The sequence below is a fragment of the Gordionus sp. m RMFG-2023 genome, chromosome 2, assembly GCF_954871325.1.
Source record: "Gordionus sp. m RMFG-2023 chromosome 2, tfGorSpeb1-WG-v2, whole genome shotgun sequence".
Taxonomy (NCBI): domain Eukaryota; kingdom Metazoa; phylum Nematomorpha; class Gordioida; order Chordodea; family Parachordodidae; genus Gordionus; species Gordionus sp. m RMFG-2023.
Genome location: NC_088776.1, coordinates 17788784 through 17808671, shown reverse-complemented (window position 1 = coordinate 17808671; position 19888 = coordinate 17788784). Strand labels below are relative to the sequence as shown.

The following is a 19888-nucleotide window of genomic DNA, read 5'->3' as shown; positions in this document are numbered from 1 at the left end:
AATATAATATACATAAAGCATCTAAAGAATAAAAAAAAATTTGTTACAATTTAAAAATCTAAATTACCTTATTGTATACTTATCTTATTATATAATAGATAATTTCAAAGATTAATAACCTAATACGCATAAGATTATGAATTGTGTAGTATTATCTCGTAGTCTAGATAGCTCTTGTCCTGGCAATACCTCTAATGTAGAAAATATGGAATCCAAGAAGGAAATGTGGTTAATGTATCCAAGTTCCCATTCTAGTACATTCACAAAAAACAATTCCCATTCCTGTTAATTAAAAAAAGATTAAAATAATAATTTATTTTTTTTGATCACTAAGGCCAAATGATCCTTAAACGAGATGAACAATGACCTAATATTACTATATAATAAAAAAAATTTACTATTATTTCCTCTGCAGTATATAGGTTATCTGTGTATGCACTGATAACTGAGGCCGACATTGGGCAGACTTCTTTAAATTTCGAAGAAATAAATAAAGCGACCCCGCCTAATAGTTGATAATATGATTTGCGAATATTGATCTTGCAAAGGAATCTATCGAGGAGGTTAACGGCGAACAAAAACACTTCAATTTTGTATTTACATTCTTCGCAAACCTTTAAAAAAAATAGAATATATATACATTTATTTTATAGTTTATAAGAATGTATAAAAAATTTGTTTACCTGATACATCCAAGTGATCAGAATTTTACGCATTCCTATATTTATTTCATCTTGTTTGTCTTGCCCTGAAAAGTAATCCCTAGGTACTTTGTATAAATCTTGAGCGATTAATAGATTTTTCAAGATGCTGGGATCTGTCAAGGTTTTATCAGTGAGAGGAGCTTTGATAGGTATTCTTTTATATGGTAATACGTTGAAAAGGTATTCGAATTTATTATTTAGCATTCTATTACCTTCTGCTGGCATTTCATTTTCTTCTTCTGTCCCGTAACCTTCAGAGGTCGAAGAATCATTTAGCGTTTCATTGTGTATGAGAAGAGGAATATTTAATGAAGGATTTAATTCTTCGCTACTCAATGTTGATTTACATTGTTTTGCTAAATTCGCCGATAAAGTTGGATCTACCATTACCGATATATTTTCCCTGCAATTGTTAAAACTATCAAGACAGTCCTGTTTTAAAATTTTTTCTGAAATGATGGATTCGTTTGCTTTCGCATTATCTGGAATTGGTTTAAGAGGACAAAATCTTGAATCGTTCAATCTATAAGATTGTAAATCTAGCACGATATTCATATTGCTTATTTTAATTATTACTAATGCAAATGATTTTATTTTTTTCAATTATAGAATGAGTTTTTAGTTGTTTTTTTAAATCAAAACTATTTTCGAATTTATATATAAAAATTTTTTTTATTTTTTACTATAATTAAAAATAAAAAAATATTATATTTTTTAATCAGGTTTTTAATCAATTGAATGTTTTCGTAGAAAGATGAACGATATAAAAAAAATAACAATAGTCCATTTTTTCTATGGCAAAGATTTGATCAAAGAATATTTTATTTATTATTATTATTATTATTAATTTATAACAGGTAAAAAGAATAATAATTATAATATAATAAATATAAAATAATGGAATTGATGTTATTATTAATTTTAAAATAAAATACAATAACAACATTTTTGTAAAATATATTATGATATCTTCTTTTTTCTTTTTAAACCTAATTGTTTAAAGTCCTAAATAACAATTAACACACAGTTATTAATTATTTAATTAAAAAGGCTCCCACAGATCTTCCTACTTTTACAACAAGTTTACTACTATAGTAAGTTTTATCCTTTAACTGTTATTATTATTACATTACGTAAAGATTGAATAGATAGATAAGAATGTTTAAAAAAAATATAATATATAATTTGCCCAATTTTGACGCAGCGTGGGCCCTCGTTTTTTCAGAAATATCTTTCTTTACCCAATTTTACATTTTTGATAAAACATTTATCGAATTTAAGAAAAAGTGATGGTTTATACTAGAACAAATTCGAGTTAAAATATCTCTGTCGAATAGAACCTATATTTTCATTCATATCAGGCCGGATTTAGATTTGAGAATTTTAAATTACCTTGTTTTTCTAAATGTTTTTGTAGGCATTCTTTTGAAGAAAAATACCAAGATCTTTTTAATCTTCTCGGTAAAAAAAAATAATCGTTTGTTAATGTAAATTAGAGTTTTTTCGGTTCCAAACTTGCTAAAAAAATTAAAATATTTAAACACTAAATAATCTCTTGAATCATATAGCATTTAACTATAATAATATGTAAATTAATTTTTAAAAAGGATTCAGGTCTCCATAAATTTAGATAAAGGATTTCATGTTCTGATTCCTAGATTTCTCCAGGTTCTCGTTCTAGACTCTGGGTGTGACTATCGGGCTAAAAAAATTATTGATTTTTTTAAATATCGATTAAAATAAGCCTGAGGAAATAAAGAAACACACCTATAGTACTAAATTAATGATTTATGTCTGAAGCCTATAAGATATTAAGAGGGTTATCAAGCCTTGTCTTAATTTCTGAGAATGAAATGGTTCAAAATAGGGGTAGTTGAGCATAGGTGCATGGTTTATTACGACATGCGATGATATATCCCCTGACTATATAGATAGGCAAATTAAAATTCACGGAAATTTACCGTTGTACAATGCGATATCATAGATATAAACTCATTGTAAATTGTTCATTTGATAAGCTATTATCAAGGTTATGTAGAGAGCGCTTTTTACCATTCATGTTCTTCAAGCCTATTATCAAACTGAAAGAGGTGGTTAGAATATAAAAGTTTTTCGACTAATATGGGTTTTTGCAAATTTAATCTCTTGTTTAAAAAAAAATTATATGGGTAAATATAGATGTGGCAGAATTGTTTTAACAATAAATCATGTGGAAATATAAAACTAAAAATAACTAATTATTCAGTAATCTGGAGGAAACAAAAGGAAGATAATACTAAGAGATTAATTGGGGAAATAATGTGAGCCGTCCGATTAGTTGTAAAAGTGTCAAGTTGAAAATACTTTACAATCTTAACTTTTTCGAAAAATATTTTGAGGATGAGCCATATACGGGGTTGGTTTATTGTTTAAATTAAAAATATCATTTGTGCAAATGAAGTATAATTTTATATAGAATAGGATTTAATCTTGTATATAAAAAAAGGATGGTTATTAATTAATTAATTAGAACCTTTATTATAAAAGGTAAAAAAAATATAAGTTTTTTTATATGTAATCCAATATTTAAATTTTTTTTTATAACCATATATTCAAAATATTATATATTAACCATGGTGCTCTAGAAAAAAATTCCAGAGCTCATATAACCACAATCACAGGAAATCCCCGGGAATTTTGTTTTGTAGAATTGTTAAAAATCCTCAAAGCATATCTTTTTTTTAAATTTTTGCATATAATCAATCCTAAAAATTTTACATATTTTTATATTCGTACACTATATTTTATATAAAAAAAAATTTAATTTCAGTTTTATATTTTGTTAAATGACAAAACTTAAAACTAAGGAATTATTTTTGGAATTTTTAAACGAGCTTAATAACATCCGCAGAAAATAACATATCATTCGATTCTCATGATTTAAATCCAAATCAAAAGTGGTCTTGAGCTGAGAAACGAGTTGTTAGATGCAAAGGAAGAAAAAAGTAGTCCTTCCCTTTATTGAATACAAATTTAATATGTGTGCTGAAAATTTTTTCGTGATATATATTTTTTAAATCTGTCCGTTGAAACCAAAACCCATTGTAGGTATTTCATATGGCACTTCACTTGTCAGCCAAATAGTAGCTATTTATATTCTAATACCTATATTTTCAACATTTATTTTTAGAATTGATAACTCTAGGTTATATTACAATAATTTTATTTTAATGTAAATTTTATGAATATTATTTTTAATATAGCCACACTTATCCAATATATATTATGGATAAATTAATGTCAAATTTCGCAAATATTCTTGCATAATTATGGGGAAAGAATGAGCAGCTGTTAAGGATATACTATATATATATATTTTTTTAAAAAAGTAAAATATTTACCTGTGAGGCAATTTTTACTATAATTAAAACGATCTATTATTAATAGACAAAATAAAAGTAATCTTAAAATTTGATTTTAATTTTTTTCGGAATATATATTGTGATGAGAGGGGGTTCTCAAATTGGGATAGGTTCTAAATCGCTAGGACAAAAATCTCATTGGGAATCTCGCTTACATCTCTTAGTAAATTTGAAATTAATATTAGTAGATGCCAGGGAAGTAAACACTTGAATTTAAATTAAGTTTTTTAAATTGCTAATAATGCAGGAAATATCAACTATATTTCCATTTTGATTCCCAAACTGGTAATCAAATTGGGAGCAATGATAACATTTCCTCTATTTTTAGTAATTACTTTTAAAATTCCATTTAAATACAAATTCTCAAATCTGAGTTAACAAATTTGTAAAAACTTTTTTTTATAAGACATTAATTTGCTAAAGTATTCCAGATTAAAATACCTACTATCTAGTAAGTCGGTTTCACTAATAAAATTCTCAGAATGTATTTTTTTGCATTTGTGGGTTTAGTTTATTAATGTGTTTTCTATTATCTTAAAGCTTCATAAACTAATATTAAATAGAAATGTCTTACATCCAATATCAAAAACACCTATTCTATTATTTTTTCTATTGTGGCAAAAACACTTATATATTTTTTTTTTACAAGGAATAAAAATCTTTATATTATAAATAGCTCTATATCTTATTTACAAATATATTTAGATTTAAAATTTATTGACAATTAAACTTTAAGAATTATTATATTTATCGATAATTTTTAAGAGGTGGTTTTATGAGAAAATTTTTTTATATTACAAATTTTTGCCTTTTCTTTTTATAAATAGTCATTTTAGAGCTGTAAAGGTATTTAGGATCAATAGAGGTATAATTATTCAAACTTCTTCGATTAGGATCATACACAAGAATTGGATTTGGCTCATGGGTTAATGAAAGGCTGCTTAAAAATCAAATATATTTTTTATTAACTGACTCCATGTCAGTATGCTTGGAAAGTTGTAATCCATATGAAACTGAATATTTGGCTCATTAATATTTTAAAACTCATATTAAATATTAGTGAAAGTAAATGGTGTGGTCCTATCTATTTTAATTCCGACCGATTGACGAAGCAGTCTTTTTTTCGAGGACTGCCGTCCAGACTGGTCTTTTAATTATTTTCAGATCAGTCATTTATTAATATTCAAGCTTGCTCTACTATTCATTTTATATCATTTTTTAGTAAATTTTTGTGTTTATTTTATTTTAGAGTATTTCTTTAAGTTTTCGTGATTCTTAGTATTGTTAAATGGGTCGATTTGAGCAGATTTTTAAAAATGGTTAACTCAATATTTTCGCCCGAATAAGCCACGAGATTTCGCTAATAGATGTCGAAACCTTTGTGCCAATTATGAGCAAAATCTAGTTGTTTTTAAAATTCGGCTCAAATCGAGCTGTTTAACAACACTAGTTTTTTAATTCATTTTTATTTTGCAATAAATTATGAAAACGAAAAGTTTTACAATAAACATTTTACTTTTAAATTAAATATCAGCATTATTTATTATATTATTCATATTTGATTTGATATTGTTAATATAAAATTTCATATAAAATGCTAAAGCAAGAATTAAATTAGGGAAAAACTAAAATATTTTTAAAATAACAAAAAAATTAAGACAGGTCTTTTATTTTGGACCACGATCTGAATCGGTCTGAAGACCGTGATCCGTTATGTGTGTATCGGTCAGGATCAAAGACCGAACAGTGACCTCCGATATTAAATATTACGCATCCCTTAACCCGGCCGTAAAACTGGGGATCGAACGATCAAAGATTTTTGATGCTTATAATATTTAGGGGAGACCAGGGCTAGTCGGCACAAGAGGGTTGTCGGTTTAACGAATTTTATTTAAAAGTCAGACATGTTTAGAAATTCAAATTTATTCATGTAATAACATTGTATATGTTTATTTGGAGAGAAAAATATCTTATACCCCTAAGTTATTTAAAAAAATTTTATGATAAAATGTGTTTTTTAGGTAAAAATTAAAATGTTTTTACACTACAATATAAGGTGGCATTCAAATATGAAGAGTTTAAAAAAAATAAAATTGACATTATATAAAATTTAAAACATCTCTTCGCATTTTAGAGTTTCTTAATCATATAACATGTTTATATAATTTTAGAAGGTATTAATTATATTAATAACTAGGGCCTAATGACTCAGGGCTAGCCGGATTAATCAAATCATGCCTACAAATATGATATATTATATTTATGTATGAATATAAAATAGGTACTTATTGGCTACTATTATATATTTAAATCAAATCTATATTAAAATGCAATGGAATTAGGTAAGAATAAAAAAATTTTACATATTTTTTATTTTTGTCATTTTTATGTAAATCGTATATTTATATCAGAGACTTGCAGGCCCGGCCCTAAGCCCGGGTACACGGGCCGGTCCGTATTTTAATTTTTTTAAATATACCCGGGTCGGGCTTTAAATTTTTTTTTAAAAATATCCGGGCCGGGCCGTATATTTTAAAACAAAATATTTGAAATCGCCCATATTAGCTATAAAAATCAAAAATAAATAAAATATATTTACAAAAAATCCGGGCCGGGCCTAAAATTTTTTTTTTATAAAATCCGGGCCGTACAAATGGTACCTCTGTAGGTCTCTGATTTATATTAATAAAATATTGTCCATTAAAATAATGCAATAATAACATTAATTATCTTATGGGAGACTTAATAAAATAATTGAATCAACAAACCCCAGGTTTGGGGCTTGTTGGTGCAAAAAATGACTTTTATTAGAATTAATATTGAGAAAAATAAATAAATATTTAAAAATTTATTAATGAATAAGGTTAGGTAGGTGTTTGGACTATCTCGTATTTTGTAAATTCAAATACAAGAATATTTTTGAACCTATGATGATTTTGACAAAAATAGCGTAGACTAGACCTAGCCTCCCTTACAGGATCGTTAAATAAAATACAAATTAATGCATTTTCATGAAGAATAACCTGATCCTATATGCACAAACCTGGAATTCTTATGGATAGTCGATGGTTTATATAAACAAAGCTGAACATTACAAACAAAAATTTTATAAATAGAAAGCACAAATGTTTTATTCTCATATTGCTCGAATTTTTATCCCCATCACATTTCGTAAAACTGCTTGTTAAATTATTTTACATTTTTATTTATAAATTTCTTCATAAAATTATAAACACATTTGTGAATTAATCTAAATGGTTAGCTCTTATGGCGACATGAAGGTCAATTTTATTTTATTTAGGCGTGCTACAAAAAAACTTTGCCTTCTATCTAGTGTTGTTAAATGACTCGTTTTGAGCCGATTTTTAAAAAAAGCTAATAGCTAGAAAAATATTGCCTAAACCACGAGATTTAGCTAATAGATGTCCAAACCTTTGTTCTTTCTATAACCAAAATCTTCAGGCTTGCGTAATATTATTCTGGATGAAATATTGAGTTAACCGTTTTTAAAAATCCAAAACGAGCCGTTTAACAACACTACTTCTATCACAGCCGAATGAGAAATTTTTGCTAACTTTTCAATTTTTTAATAAGTTCAAAAATAAAAACTACTAAAACTATTTAACCCAAAGAATTTTTATACATTCGCCATAAAATAAAAATAAAATTTTTAGATTTATTTTTTTAGTTTAAAGAAACACTTTTGTTTAACTCATCTATTTAATATTGAAATATCTTCTCTCCGATTTTATATATATCATTTTTAAAATTTAAACAATTCTTATCTAGTTTTAATAAATTTTTGGAAATTATAAAAAAATAAATTTAAAGGTCATTAAAATTATAATTAAAGTGTGCCACTCTATGAATTATGAGTATTTTTCTTTAATATATTTTTTTATACAATGTATTTTACATTATATTATATAAATAAATATATTATTATTCATTAATCTTATCACCTGTCTAGAAGTCACAAAAAAAATCAGGTAATAATAAAATTTAAAGGGGTTTTATATTAGCAAAATAAAAATGAAGCACTATATATAACATAATAAGATTTAATTTTTTTTCTAATCAAGTGGAGTATATTGATTTTTTATGACCAATACTATACTGACATTACGGCATATGGTCGAACTATTATAGGTAACTCAATGCTACATAACCAGGGTTAATAATTTGTTATATTGAACTTAATTTATATATATTTTTGCTATTTTTTTAAAAAGGCTTTTATAATTGTGTAAGGTATAATCATTATTAAGGGTTATTTATATATTTCATAAATTGAGCAAGCTAACGAATTTAATAACTCGGAGTAAAGACTTTAAAATTTTATAAAGATTAAAACTTGGGACAATGTACCTAGGAAAAATATTAAGAACTGGCTCAAGTACTTAATTATTTTTTTGCTAAAACGCTAGGCTATAACCTTTAATTGTTTGAACTTATGATATTCACCGCATATTTTTAAAAAAACTTTATTTATATAAAAATCTATATTAAGTAACATTGTCATAATAAAAAAAAATGAGAAATCCATTATAATAATTATTGAAAATCTGTAAATAAAAAAAACTATAAATATGTTAAAGAAATTCAGAAAAAGGATTGAATTTTTTTTTTGATTCAACACAAAAAGTGGCTTAAAACTCCAAAGGAATAATAAATAAAATATATCATTATAATCTAAGAGTCATAAGCGCTTTCAAGTATTGCCAGGGATTTGAAACCAAATTTATGTAATGGCATATTGTGTTCAGAAATTGGAAAGTCATGATCAATGTTGCCTAAAGTATCGTCCTCTGTAATGAATAAACCGTAATGATTAATATCCTGATACCTAAATAATAATAAAATAATTTTAATCTCTAGTAAACTAATATATTAAAGTAATATCCAATTAATGGTTGAAGTTTCTATTTAAATATAAAATATATTAAGAATTGCATGGATAAAAATAACCTATATGGAAGGTTAGAATAAAAAAAGAAATTTGTTTAAATCGAAAGATGTTTTAATTCTAGGCTGTGCAAATGGAATGCCAAAATCAATAATGATAATAAAATTTTAAATTGTTATAATTATTTAAAAAAAAGTCAGTATTTCTAAAATGGGCTAAAAAAATAAGAGTTCGTTTCATATTTGTACTTAATATCTTGAAAATTTAGGCTCGAAATCATTATTTTTTTAAATGGGAAGGGGGGGGGGGGAGTGTAAATCTATATTCTAAAAGAGAATGATACTTTAAATGGTCTTGATGCTATTAGTGTTGTAAACAACTCGTTCCTTTTATTTTAGAATTTTGAAAGTGAAAATATTCGTTTTTGCACTCATTCAAAAATATAAGTTAAAAATTTTGTTTAATAAAAAAAAACCTTTTTTAGGCTGTGTCTAAATATAATAAATATAAATTTATTAATTTTGAAGAAAAAAATAACATTATTTTTAATGTAAATAAAATGGTGTTCTAAATCATTTTTCGTCATTTGCATTGCGAAAATTTATTTCTTTAAAAAATAATAGTAATAAATTTGAATTTGTTTTCAAAATTTATTTATTTGGGTAATTTTTATGAAAAAACTAGGTATTTTATTCTCGTTTTTTTCTCTTTATTTCTTAAAAAAATAAATAATGGAAAATTTGGACATGTTCCATAATTTTATTAATTTATGAAAATTCATAAATTTTGAGGTTTTTTTTTCAATATATTTATGACACAGGCTAAATAAATTTTTTTTAAATATAACTCTACAATACCATTAAGAGTTCAGATGAAACACGTTTTTAGTATAGCAACTCTAATTTTTATAAAACGTACTTCTTTATAGGATAAAAATTTTTTTAAATCAAATAGACTAATATTAAGGTTTCACGTCAATTCGGCATAGGGACAATTCGGCGAACTGTCAATTCAGCGCGTATCTAATACCGTTGCAATTTATTATAAGTTTATTAGTATAAAAAAGGATGAATAAATAAAAATTATTTTGAATTATTTCTTCATATTTTTTACAAAAACCTCAATTTTATTTGCTAACTGTGTAATATCAAAAAAATTAACAAACCAATATTTATACCGATTTCATTGATGGACTAATTTACCATGTTAAAACTAAAGGTATGTTGATTAGTGTGGTTAAATGGCTCAATTAAAATTTTAGCCAATATTATGTAAGTCTGGAGATTTTGTGCATAGATGTAAGAAGAGTTCTATCTTGAATCTTACACATTATTTTAACTAAAATCTTAATCGGCCATTTTAAACATACCCAAATCCGTTTAAATGTTGATCAAAATTTTTTTTAATTAAGCTGACTCATAGAGATTTATTAAATTGCTTAAAATAATTCTATTAATCATTTAAAAAATATATATTAAGTTTGTGCCAATTTTTTCTAATATAAAATAATCAAAATAGAATTAACGCACAATTTATTTATTTATTAATGACTATAGAAAATATAAATGTACTATATTCAAGAAACATGCTAAAAATATGTTTAAAAGAACATTTAAAAAAAATAGATAACATTTAAAATAGTTTAATATTTTTGTAAATTAAAATTATATGCAATCCTACTTAAATAATCAGTAATCGGACGATTTACATAATCAGATACAATTAATATAATATTTTTAGCTGTATCCCGTTCCCGATACATATTTCTTGATCTCGGGCGTACCAGAAATATATTGTTTTTAGTATATTTATAATTTCAATACCCATGATAAAAATAAATAAAAAAATTGTGAGCTAATTCGTTTTTGATTTTTTAATAATAGTAAAATTGGCCTAAAAAAATATTTATTTTTAAAACGATTAATAGATTTATTTTTATTTTAAGGATTTTAAATAATTCTAAAAAATGAGTCAGTCTTAATTTGAATTTTTCTGGATCAACATTAGTGTTGTTAAACAGCTCGATTTGGGTCAAATTTTAAAACGGCCGATTATGATTTCAGCCAAAATATAAAAGATTCAAGAAAAGGTCCAAACCTTTTTTACATCTATGAGCTAAATCTATAGGCTTACATCATATTAGCTAAAGTCTTAATCGAGCCGTTTAACAACACTAATCAACACTTATAACATGTAAATTGGTCCACCAAAAAAATCGGTATAAATATTAGTTTGTTAATTTTTTTTATGATATTATTAATTTTTTTATTGATATTACACATTTAGTAAATAAAATTGAGATTTTTATAAAAACAATATAAAGAAATAATTAATAGGACCAAAATATAAAATAACTTCTATTTAATCATCCTTTTTTTTATACTAATAAATTTATAATAAATTGCAACTGTGTTAAATACACACCGAATTGCTGCCGCGCCAAATTTTCAGCATCGAATTTTTTAATCCTATTTTATTGTTTAATTTTTGTCAGAGATCCATAGCCAAGGAATCTGTCCCAGGCAGAAAAATAAAAAAGATTCCAGGCAAGTCCGATTCAGGTTTAAAAATGTCAAAATCTAGGCCTGGAAGATTTAAAAATAAAATAAATTTAAATTATATCAATAGTTAGTTACGAAACATTACTGCTTATATTTTCAATTGAATAACATTTTGAAAAGTTATTCAAGATAGCAAAATTTTAAAAATATGATTGGGTTGGGTCAAATTATTGATCTAAAATAAAAATTCAGGCATGGCTAAAAATTGCATTTCTTATTTTTGTGAACAAGTGAATTCCTTTCAGCAAAAAATATTTAGAGCACTAGATGCTATTGATTCATAAACCCAACATGATTCTAATTATATTTATCATACCCACACCATCATGATAGAGGGAGTGGCTAATGATTTGTGTTATCATAAAAAGATCCAGTATAATCTCTTTTTAAAAAATCTTAATCCTGAAACATGATTTTCATTTTTTATAAAAAGGGCTAATCCTAAAAAAGATCAATTAACAAACTGTGTTCTAGGCCAATATTATTTTATAAAATCAATCTCAAAAATCTAATGTACTTTAATTTAGGTTCTATTCCCAAAATTGTATATTTCCAACATGCTAATCCAATCAAATCACTTATAAGGGCAGTTTCTTTGATAGTTACAAAGATATGCTGAGGTTTGTTTGATAAATTTTGTAAATGAAAAAATATTTGAAAATGTTTTAAAACATCTATACTTGCCAGATTAAACTAAAAAAAATATACAATTTTAAACTATGAATAATTTTAATTATACATCAGCATCCAAAAGAGAGAATTTTTTAAATGGCAAGGTGTTTTCATTGTAATTTATTAATTGCTGAGATATAAGGGAGGTTGATATAGGTATATTATTAAGAATTAGTGGAAAAAGATTATCAGTATCTCATGTTAATTAATAGTATCCAAACTAATATAAAAATATTTACTACTCGTTTCTGGAAACCTTAGATTAATTGTTTTTTGCTGAGGTTTGCAATTATTATTTAATAACTCTGTCTGACAAATTTGTTTATAAGAAAATCTACCTTTTCCGATATTGCTAAATAGAAAGACTTCTTATCTACAAAGTGTATATACAATTACTTAATTTCTAAAGATCTAAAACTCTCTATATCTTCATTATCTTCTAAAAAGTTTGGATAACTTTCCAAAATTATATCTGTCATAATCTTTGGTTTGGTGTTATACATTAAGACATTTTCTGCGAATCCTGATTCATCAAGAGATACAGTATTAGATCTTATTATCAGTTTCAATAGATCTTTATCATTGCCTATCATTACTAAAAATATTTAAAAATATGATGTGAGATTTTTTTGTAAGATGTCAAATTTTGACATCGAATGTCATCTTATTTATAAAAATAAAAAAATAATTCAAATTTTAAAAATTCAATAAATCTTGTCCTTTAATTTTTTCGTTAAGCTTACAGTCGACGGTTTAACTTTCGAAGGGAGGAAGAAATGAGCCAAAAATCTTGAAAAAGGGAATTTATATGCATAATTTATTTCAGAGGGAAGAAAGCGATTGCAAATTTTTATCGGCTTCAATATTCTATAAGTCTACCGCTGGTAAATTGCGCATTACCGTGACTAAAATACAAATCACGGAAATTAATGTTTAATTAAAGATAAAAACTAGGAATAACTGAAAGAAATTTTTTAATTCAATAAGATATATTTAAAATTAAACAAGTATTTGAAGTAAGGAGTAGGATTAAAGATTAGAGATAAATGGGTTAGGTTTATTTTCAGGTATAAGAAATATAAGTTAACGGTTTGGATTGGTTTTTAATAAAATTTGACTTTTTATTAATAATCATCTTACAGGTCAGGTCATATGATTATAAATAGTAGAGATTTACATAAATCAGCTGTTGTGAGTTGTGACAGCAAATCCTTCAGTTACGCCATATTCCAAATTAAAATGATATTTATAAAATAGATGACTAAACTAAGAATCGCCGTAATTAATATATAATTAGTTGATTAAACTGCGACTCGCTGTAATTAATTAAAATTAGTTCACTAAACTACGAATGGAAATAATGTTAAAATACCTAAGCTAATGCTAAAATTAGTTGACTAAACTCGAATCGCCGCAGTTTACGTTAAATTAAAATGACTCAACTACTAATCTCTGTAATTAATGTAAAAATTAGTTGACAAAACTGCGAATCACCATCGCAAACTACTAATTGCCATAATAATTGTTCAATTAAAATGATTAAACTGCAAATTGCCGTAATTTGGGTTCAATTAAAACAACAAAATTGTGATTTTCCCAAATTAATAATGACCAAACAGCGAATTTTCGTAATTAATGTTAAATAAAAATGATTAAACTACGATAGCCGTAGTTTGTTATAATTAGTTGACTAAAGTGCGAATAGAGCAAGTTAAAGAATTGACTCTACTACCAATCGTAAAATTTAATGTTTAAAATTAATTGTCTAGAATCACCCTAATTATTTGTTAAGGTGGGCAGGGAATTGGACAAAGATTAAAAAAGTAATTTTAAAATATTTATTTATTAAATTTATTTATAAAATATTTAACTAAAAATACAATATATTTCTGTTCTTTATATAGTATATAAAATCAATTTATATTTAAAAAAAAATCTATTAAATAATTTATATATAACTATTGAGTGATGTTAATATTGTAGTAAAGAAGTAATCTATTGTAATATTTTATCATATTATATATTATATTTGCCAGTTAGATATGATTATATATATATATATTTATGATTAATATAATAGGTGTTGTTTAACTTCCTAATGTATTATGTACACATCAATCTATTAACGTGTAATTATATCTCGCCATTTGTAATTAAGTTGCACCTTATGTTTAATTATACTGAATAAAATGTCAATGAAAACTGATACCTATTGTAAATGAGTTATAGAAATAAATAAATATAAATAATGGTTCTACTTTCGTGAAAGTGGTGACGAGGATGGGATTTTAATATTCTAATTAAAACAAATAAGAAAATAGTTTTTAATTTTATAAATTATGCCTCAGTCCAAAAATACTAGTATAATTGATAAGTTAGAAAAATATCAAATTAATGGGTCTATACAACGTTGGTTCCAATTTTGAGGCGCAACGTTAAGACTAAAGAACTGGACACCGACCGATCAAGAAAATAAGGACCTGTTCATGGTGAGTTTTGGCGCTGAGGGCATTGACATTCTCGAACAATATTTATTTCCTGAAACCATTCTAACAACTAAATTTGATAAGATAAGGAGTGTCTCGCTACATATTTTTGAGAAGAATAAAACCATTTTCGGTAGTAGATTCGACTTCATAAGGTTAATTAGGAATGAGAATGAACCAATTGGAGAGTTCGCTAATAGAATCAAAATAACTGCGAAAGCGAGTTGTTTTACGCCGTCAGAAGTTGACAGCCGGTTAAGAGATCAATTAGTTGCGGGTATAGATTTATCAGGTCTCGAAGTTGAACTTAGGACTAAATATCCTTTAGCATTGGATGTGAACAAAAAGCCCCTGACGTTCCAGTTCGTGCTAGATATGGCCACGGCAACAGAAAATGCTCAAAACGAAATGACTATCAAGAAAGACTTGGTAAATAGTGTCAGACCGCAAGATTGCAAACATAAAATGCCTAATTCACAAGAGTGTGTTAAGAGAGACATTAATTATAGGGAGCCTAATAATAAGTTTTACGATAATAAATGTAAGAATTGTGCCGGCTGGCATGAAAGATATTTATGCCCAGCTAAAGACAAAACATGTTTTAAATGCCAAAGAACCGAACATTTCGCAGCATGTTGCCGTAGTAAGCTTGTATATCGCAATTTAAACTCAGTGAAACCACATTTTCACTCAAGTGATTCAATTAATAATCTCTGGACAAGGGGATTAAATAAAAGGGCAAAGATCACAGCCAAAATAAATGGACTTAGTGTCACTTTTGATTATGATACAGGAGCACAAGCCTCTATTATAGGATTGAATATTTGGGAGAAAATTGGCAAACCACTAACATCTTCCACAAACCCATAAGCAGCCTATGGAGATAAGCCTTTGGATCTTATGGGTGAAGCCATGGTTCGTATGCAAGTGGGGAAGGAAATTCGCAATTTATCAGTTATTATAATAAAGTCAAATGACCTACCTCTGTTTGGGTTGCCATGGATTTTAGCATTTGGGTTTGAGTTACCGAGACAGGTAAGCATACAACAGGTTCTCAAAACGAATAGAAAAACAATAACTTCAAGTTGCCACCAAACCAACGATGCCCCGATGGGCCGCTCGAATACAATCGGTGCCCCCGAGGGCCGAAGCCCCCCCCGTTGGGCCGTTCGAATACAATCGATGCTCACACGGATCGAGGATGTCACTAACGGAAGACGTAATGGGGAATTTGTTAGCTAAACAGTTTAAAGTTGTTTTTGACGGCAAACCGGGGTTGATACGTAATTTCGCTGTGCGACTCCAATTAAAAGATACGGCTGTTCCAAAATCGTTTCCAACTCGTCGAGTGTCATTTCCATTACGCAGAGTGGTTGAACTAGAACTTGATCGCCTTGTGGCTGAGGAGATTTTGGAGCCCATCGATTCCTCTATAACTAGGGTGCCATGGGCAACCCCAACAGTAAATGTCAGGAAAAACAATGGCGAGATTCGTATTTGCGCAGATTTCAAGGTGAGTTTAAATCAGGGATGTGAACCCGGACCCTTTTAAAAAGTGGAGGGTCCAAGGGTTCAGGGTGTTAAAAATTTTTAACTTAAATTTTTTTTTTAAATTAATGTAAAAATATAATTTTTAAAAAATAATATAAAATTTTTATAATTTTATTAATTTTTAAAAAATAATATATAATTTTTATAATTTTATTAATTTTTTAAAAAAAATATAAAATTTTTATAATTTTATTAATTTTTTTCGTGGAATCTCCATAAAAAATAGTCACTTTAAAACTATAATTGATAAAGCAAGGGATGTTGTAAAATATTTAAGAACTCCCACAATTGTTAGAATATTAAAATCCATGAAAAGGTAAATGGCAATTTTAGATTGCACAACACGTGGTCCTCTATGTGTATGATGCTAGAGCGATTATTAAGTTTGAAAGATTTCTGTAATGATTTTATCATATAAGCATGTGAAATCATTTTGTCAGAAGATGATTGGAATCAAGTAAAAGAGCATACTAGTGTGCTGGTTCCTTTAAAAATAACAACATTAAGAGTGCAAGCTGAACAATTATGTTTATCGGATTTTTATGGCATATTGTTAAGATGTCGATTAGAGTTAGGGAGATTAACAAGTTCTTTTTCAAATGAAGTATTAGAAAATATGAAAATAAGAGAGCAACAATATTTACAAAATAGTGTTGTATATGCTTCGATATATTTAGACCCGCGATATCAGGTTTTATTAAGTAGTGAGCAAAAACAAATGGCTATAGACCATCTTGAAGATTTATGTCATACCCAAAACTCTATTATTTACAATACATTGGTGGTTACAACAATATCTACTGGTTGTAGCGATAACAATGATAATGATAACGATATTGATGATCTGGAAATTTTACTATTAGATAGAGAAAAAAAATTAAATTATCATCTGATAGAAAGGAGAAAAAATATCTATTGTATCTTTAATAGAAAAGTTTTCGGAAGTTATGAGAATAAATAGAGATGCAAACATTTTAAAATTATGGGAGGAAAATTCTTCAATATATCCAGAATTATATACCTTTTCTAGAATCGTCATGGCTGTACCGGCGACACAGTACAATAATTTATGTATTATAAAAATGACTATCTATTTTAGGTAAGCGCAGAACGTGGATTTTCATCGTTGACTAATTTACGTGGAAATCTGAAGAATGATATTTTAGAAGATATCATGATTGTGCTGTTGAATAAAATATTTAAAATATAAATTATTTCATTTCGAATTATAAATGTGTATATATTGAAGTATAATAAAAAATGAATGAAAAAAAGTCTTATTTTGAGTCATTATTTTTATGTTTCCTCTGAACCCGGACCAGAACCCTGGATCCGGGTTCTTTTTTAATTTATTACCGGACCCGAACCCGGACCCTTTTTTTGTCGGGGTTCATATCCCTGGTTTAAATCCCCATCTATTATATGATCATCACGTTATTCCTACGCTGGATGACTTATTGGTTAAGATTCAAGGGGGGAACCGTTTTAAGGTGATAGATTTAAAGGACGCGTATCTACAAATGGCCGTTGAGCCAGAATCCCAAGAATATTTGGTCATCTCAACACATAAAGGATATTTTCGATACCGAAGGATGCCGTTTGGGCTTTCGTGCGCACCAACTATTTTCCAGCGTTACATGGACAATGTTTTTAAAGATTGCCAGATGACTGGAGTGTATTTGGACGATGTAATTATCTCCGGCAAAAATGACGCTGAAATCTGTCTAATTTAAAAATAGTACTTGATAGGCTGCAGGAAGCAGGCCTCAAAGCTATTTGAAAAAGTCCAATTTCTACGGAAATCTGTTTCGTTTTTAGGTATCGTTATCGACCAAAATGGGGTACATCCAAGCGAAGAGAAAGTTAAAGCAATCCAGGCCGCACCTAACTCCAAGAATGTTCATCAGTTACGTTCATTTCTTGGGTTTGTCACGTATCATGAACGGTTCATTCCCAATCTTCATAGTGAAGCAGCTGTGTTACATCGATTGACTAATGTAAAAGTACCATGGTGTTGGACATGTAAAGCAGGAGGCTTTCGATAAAGTTAAGACATTGTTATCAGCAGAAGAAACCTTAATGCCGTATAATGCTAAATTACCGTTGATTATGGAGTGTGACGCGTCAGATAGAGAACTGGGGGCTGTTTTACTTCATAAGGTTTCACAAAACGGGGAAAAACCCATAGCATTCGCGTCTCGGACGTTGTTACAGTCGGAGAAGCATTATGCGCCTATTGATAAAGAAGCGAGGGCATTGTTATTTGGAATAGAAAAATTCCATAACTTTATCTACGGTCGAAAATTTATACTTCGGACAGATCATAAACTCTTGGAACGGTTTTTCGGGGAAAAAAGGGATCTGCCAAAGATATCAAACAATCGTCTGACACGTTGGGCCTGGAAGATGGCCGCTTACGACTTTAGCGTGAAATATAGATCTGATCGGGAAAATGTTATAGCAGACGCCTTATCTAGGCTACTGCTCCACGATATCATACCTAATCGGGATACCAAGCATGCATTGGCAATTCGGAACGTAAACTTAGAGGATATGCAGGTCTCAGAGGGAAACCTGCGCAAGAATTCAATTAAAGATCCAATACTAAAGCGAGTGGCACAACATATTGAGCAAGGGTTGAGAGGCTTTATCTTTCACACCCAACGAGAGGAATTAACAGTAGACAGGGGAATAGTTGAACGAAATGGTAGATTGATAATCCCTACGAAGCTTAGGAATTCAGTGTTGGAAACACTACATCGGGGACATCCGGGAATGAACGCGATGAAATCTATTTTTCAGTTGTATTGTTGGTGGCCGAAATGCGAAGAGGGCATAGAACGAAAGCTGTGTGTTGGATGTCAGAAAAATCGACTGAACGTAATGGAGTTACCATTATACTCATGGAATTGTACCAAAGAGCCATGGGAGCATATACATGTAGATTTTGCGGGATCGGTTGACTCTTTATATTGGCTAGTGGGAGTAGATTCATATTCAAAATGGGCTGAGGTAGACCTGGTGAGAAACACATCGGCGAAGGAGATGATAACGAGATTAAAGAAGTGGTTTGCTACCTTTGGGGTACCTAAAAGCATTGTAACGGATAATGGACCTCAATTCATTTCAATAGAATTTAATCGATTTTGTGAAGAAAACAACATTTGCCACATTCGCCCAACGCCGTACCACCCGAAGACAAATGGGCAGGCGGAACGAACCATTCGAACCTTAAAAGGGAGGTATTATGCCAGTCGAGAATCGATTAATGACCCGCAAGAGGCGATAACTCAAACGGTAGCAGCGTATAGGCTGGGAGAACATAGTTCGACGGGTAGGTCACCAGCGAAGATTATGTTCGGTCGTCAAATAAGAACTAATCTAGACTGGGCTAGACCAGAGGTGGGAAAGGAGATTGACAAAGCCAATGATAAACAAAATCAAGAACGTGATACACATTCCAATTTTAGGGAATTTGACGTTGGTCAGCATGTGTGAGTAAGGAATGAAACCGCTAAGGGTTGGAGAGAAGGGGTGATTCAGGAAAGGGATTATATTCCTATGTAGTCAAGACCCCAGATCGTGTAATACGGAAACATGCTGACCA

At 28.2% G+C, this 19888-nt stretch overlaps 1 protein-coding gene across 1 annotated transcript; it reads right to left on the bottom strand.

The window, feature by feature from the left end:
* Nucleotides 1–8618: 8618 nt before the first annotated feature.
* Nucleotides 8619–12887, bottom strand: LOC135924839 (uncharacterized). Its single transcript, XM_065459964.1, has 5 exons — nt 12641–12887; nt 12484–12596; nt 12312–12439; nt 12090–12265; nt 8619–8951 (listed from the first exon to the last, which is right to left on the bottom strand). The coding sequence occupies exons 1-5, from the start codon at nt 12835–12837 to the stop codon at nt 8798–8800; spliced, it is 768 nt and encodes a 255-aa protein (XP_065316036.1). The 5' UTR covers nt 12838–12887; the 3' UTR covers nt 8619–8797.
* Between the last annotated feature and the right edge of the window lie 7001 nt (nt 12888–19888).

Bases quoted from the DNA above. Each gene is read 5' to 3' on its own strand.
- LOC135924839 (XM_065459964.1), bottom strand. From the start codon at position 12,837: ATGATAGGCAATGATAAAGATCTATTGAAACTGATAATAAGATCTAAT. The intron at 12,266-12,311 runs GTATAATTAAAA...TATTTTTTTTAG, and splicing joins TCTCTCTTTTGGATGCTGAT to TTTAATCTGGCAAGTATAGA. The intron at 8,952-12,089 runs GTACATTAGATT...ATTATTATTTAG, and splicing joins GGAATAGAACCTAAATTAAA to GTATCAGGATATTAATCATT.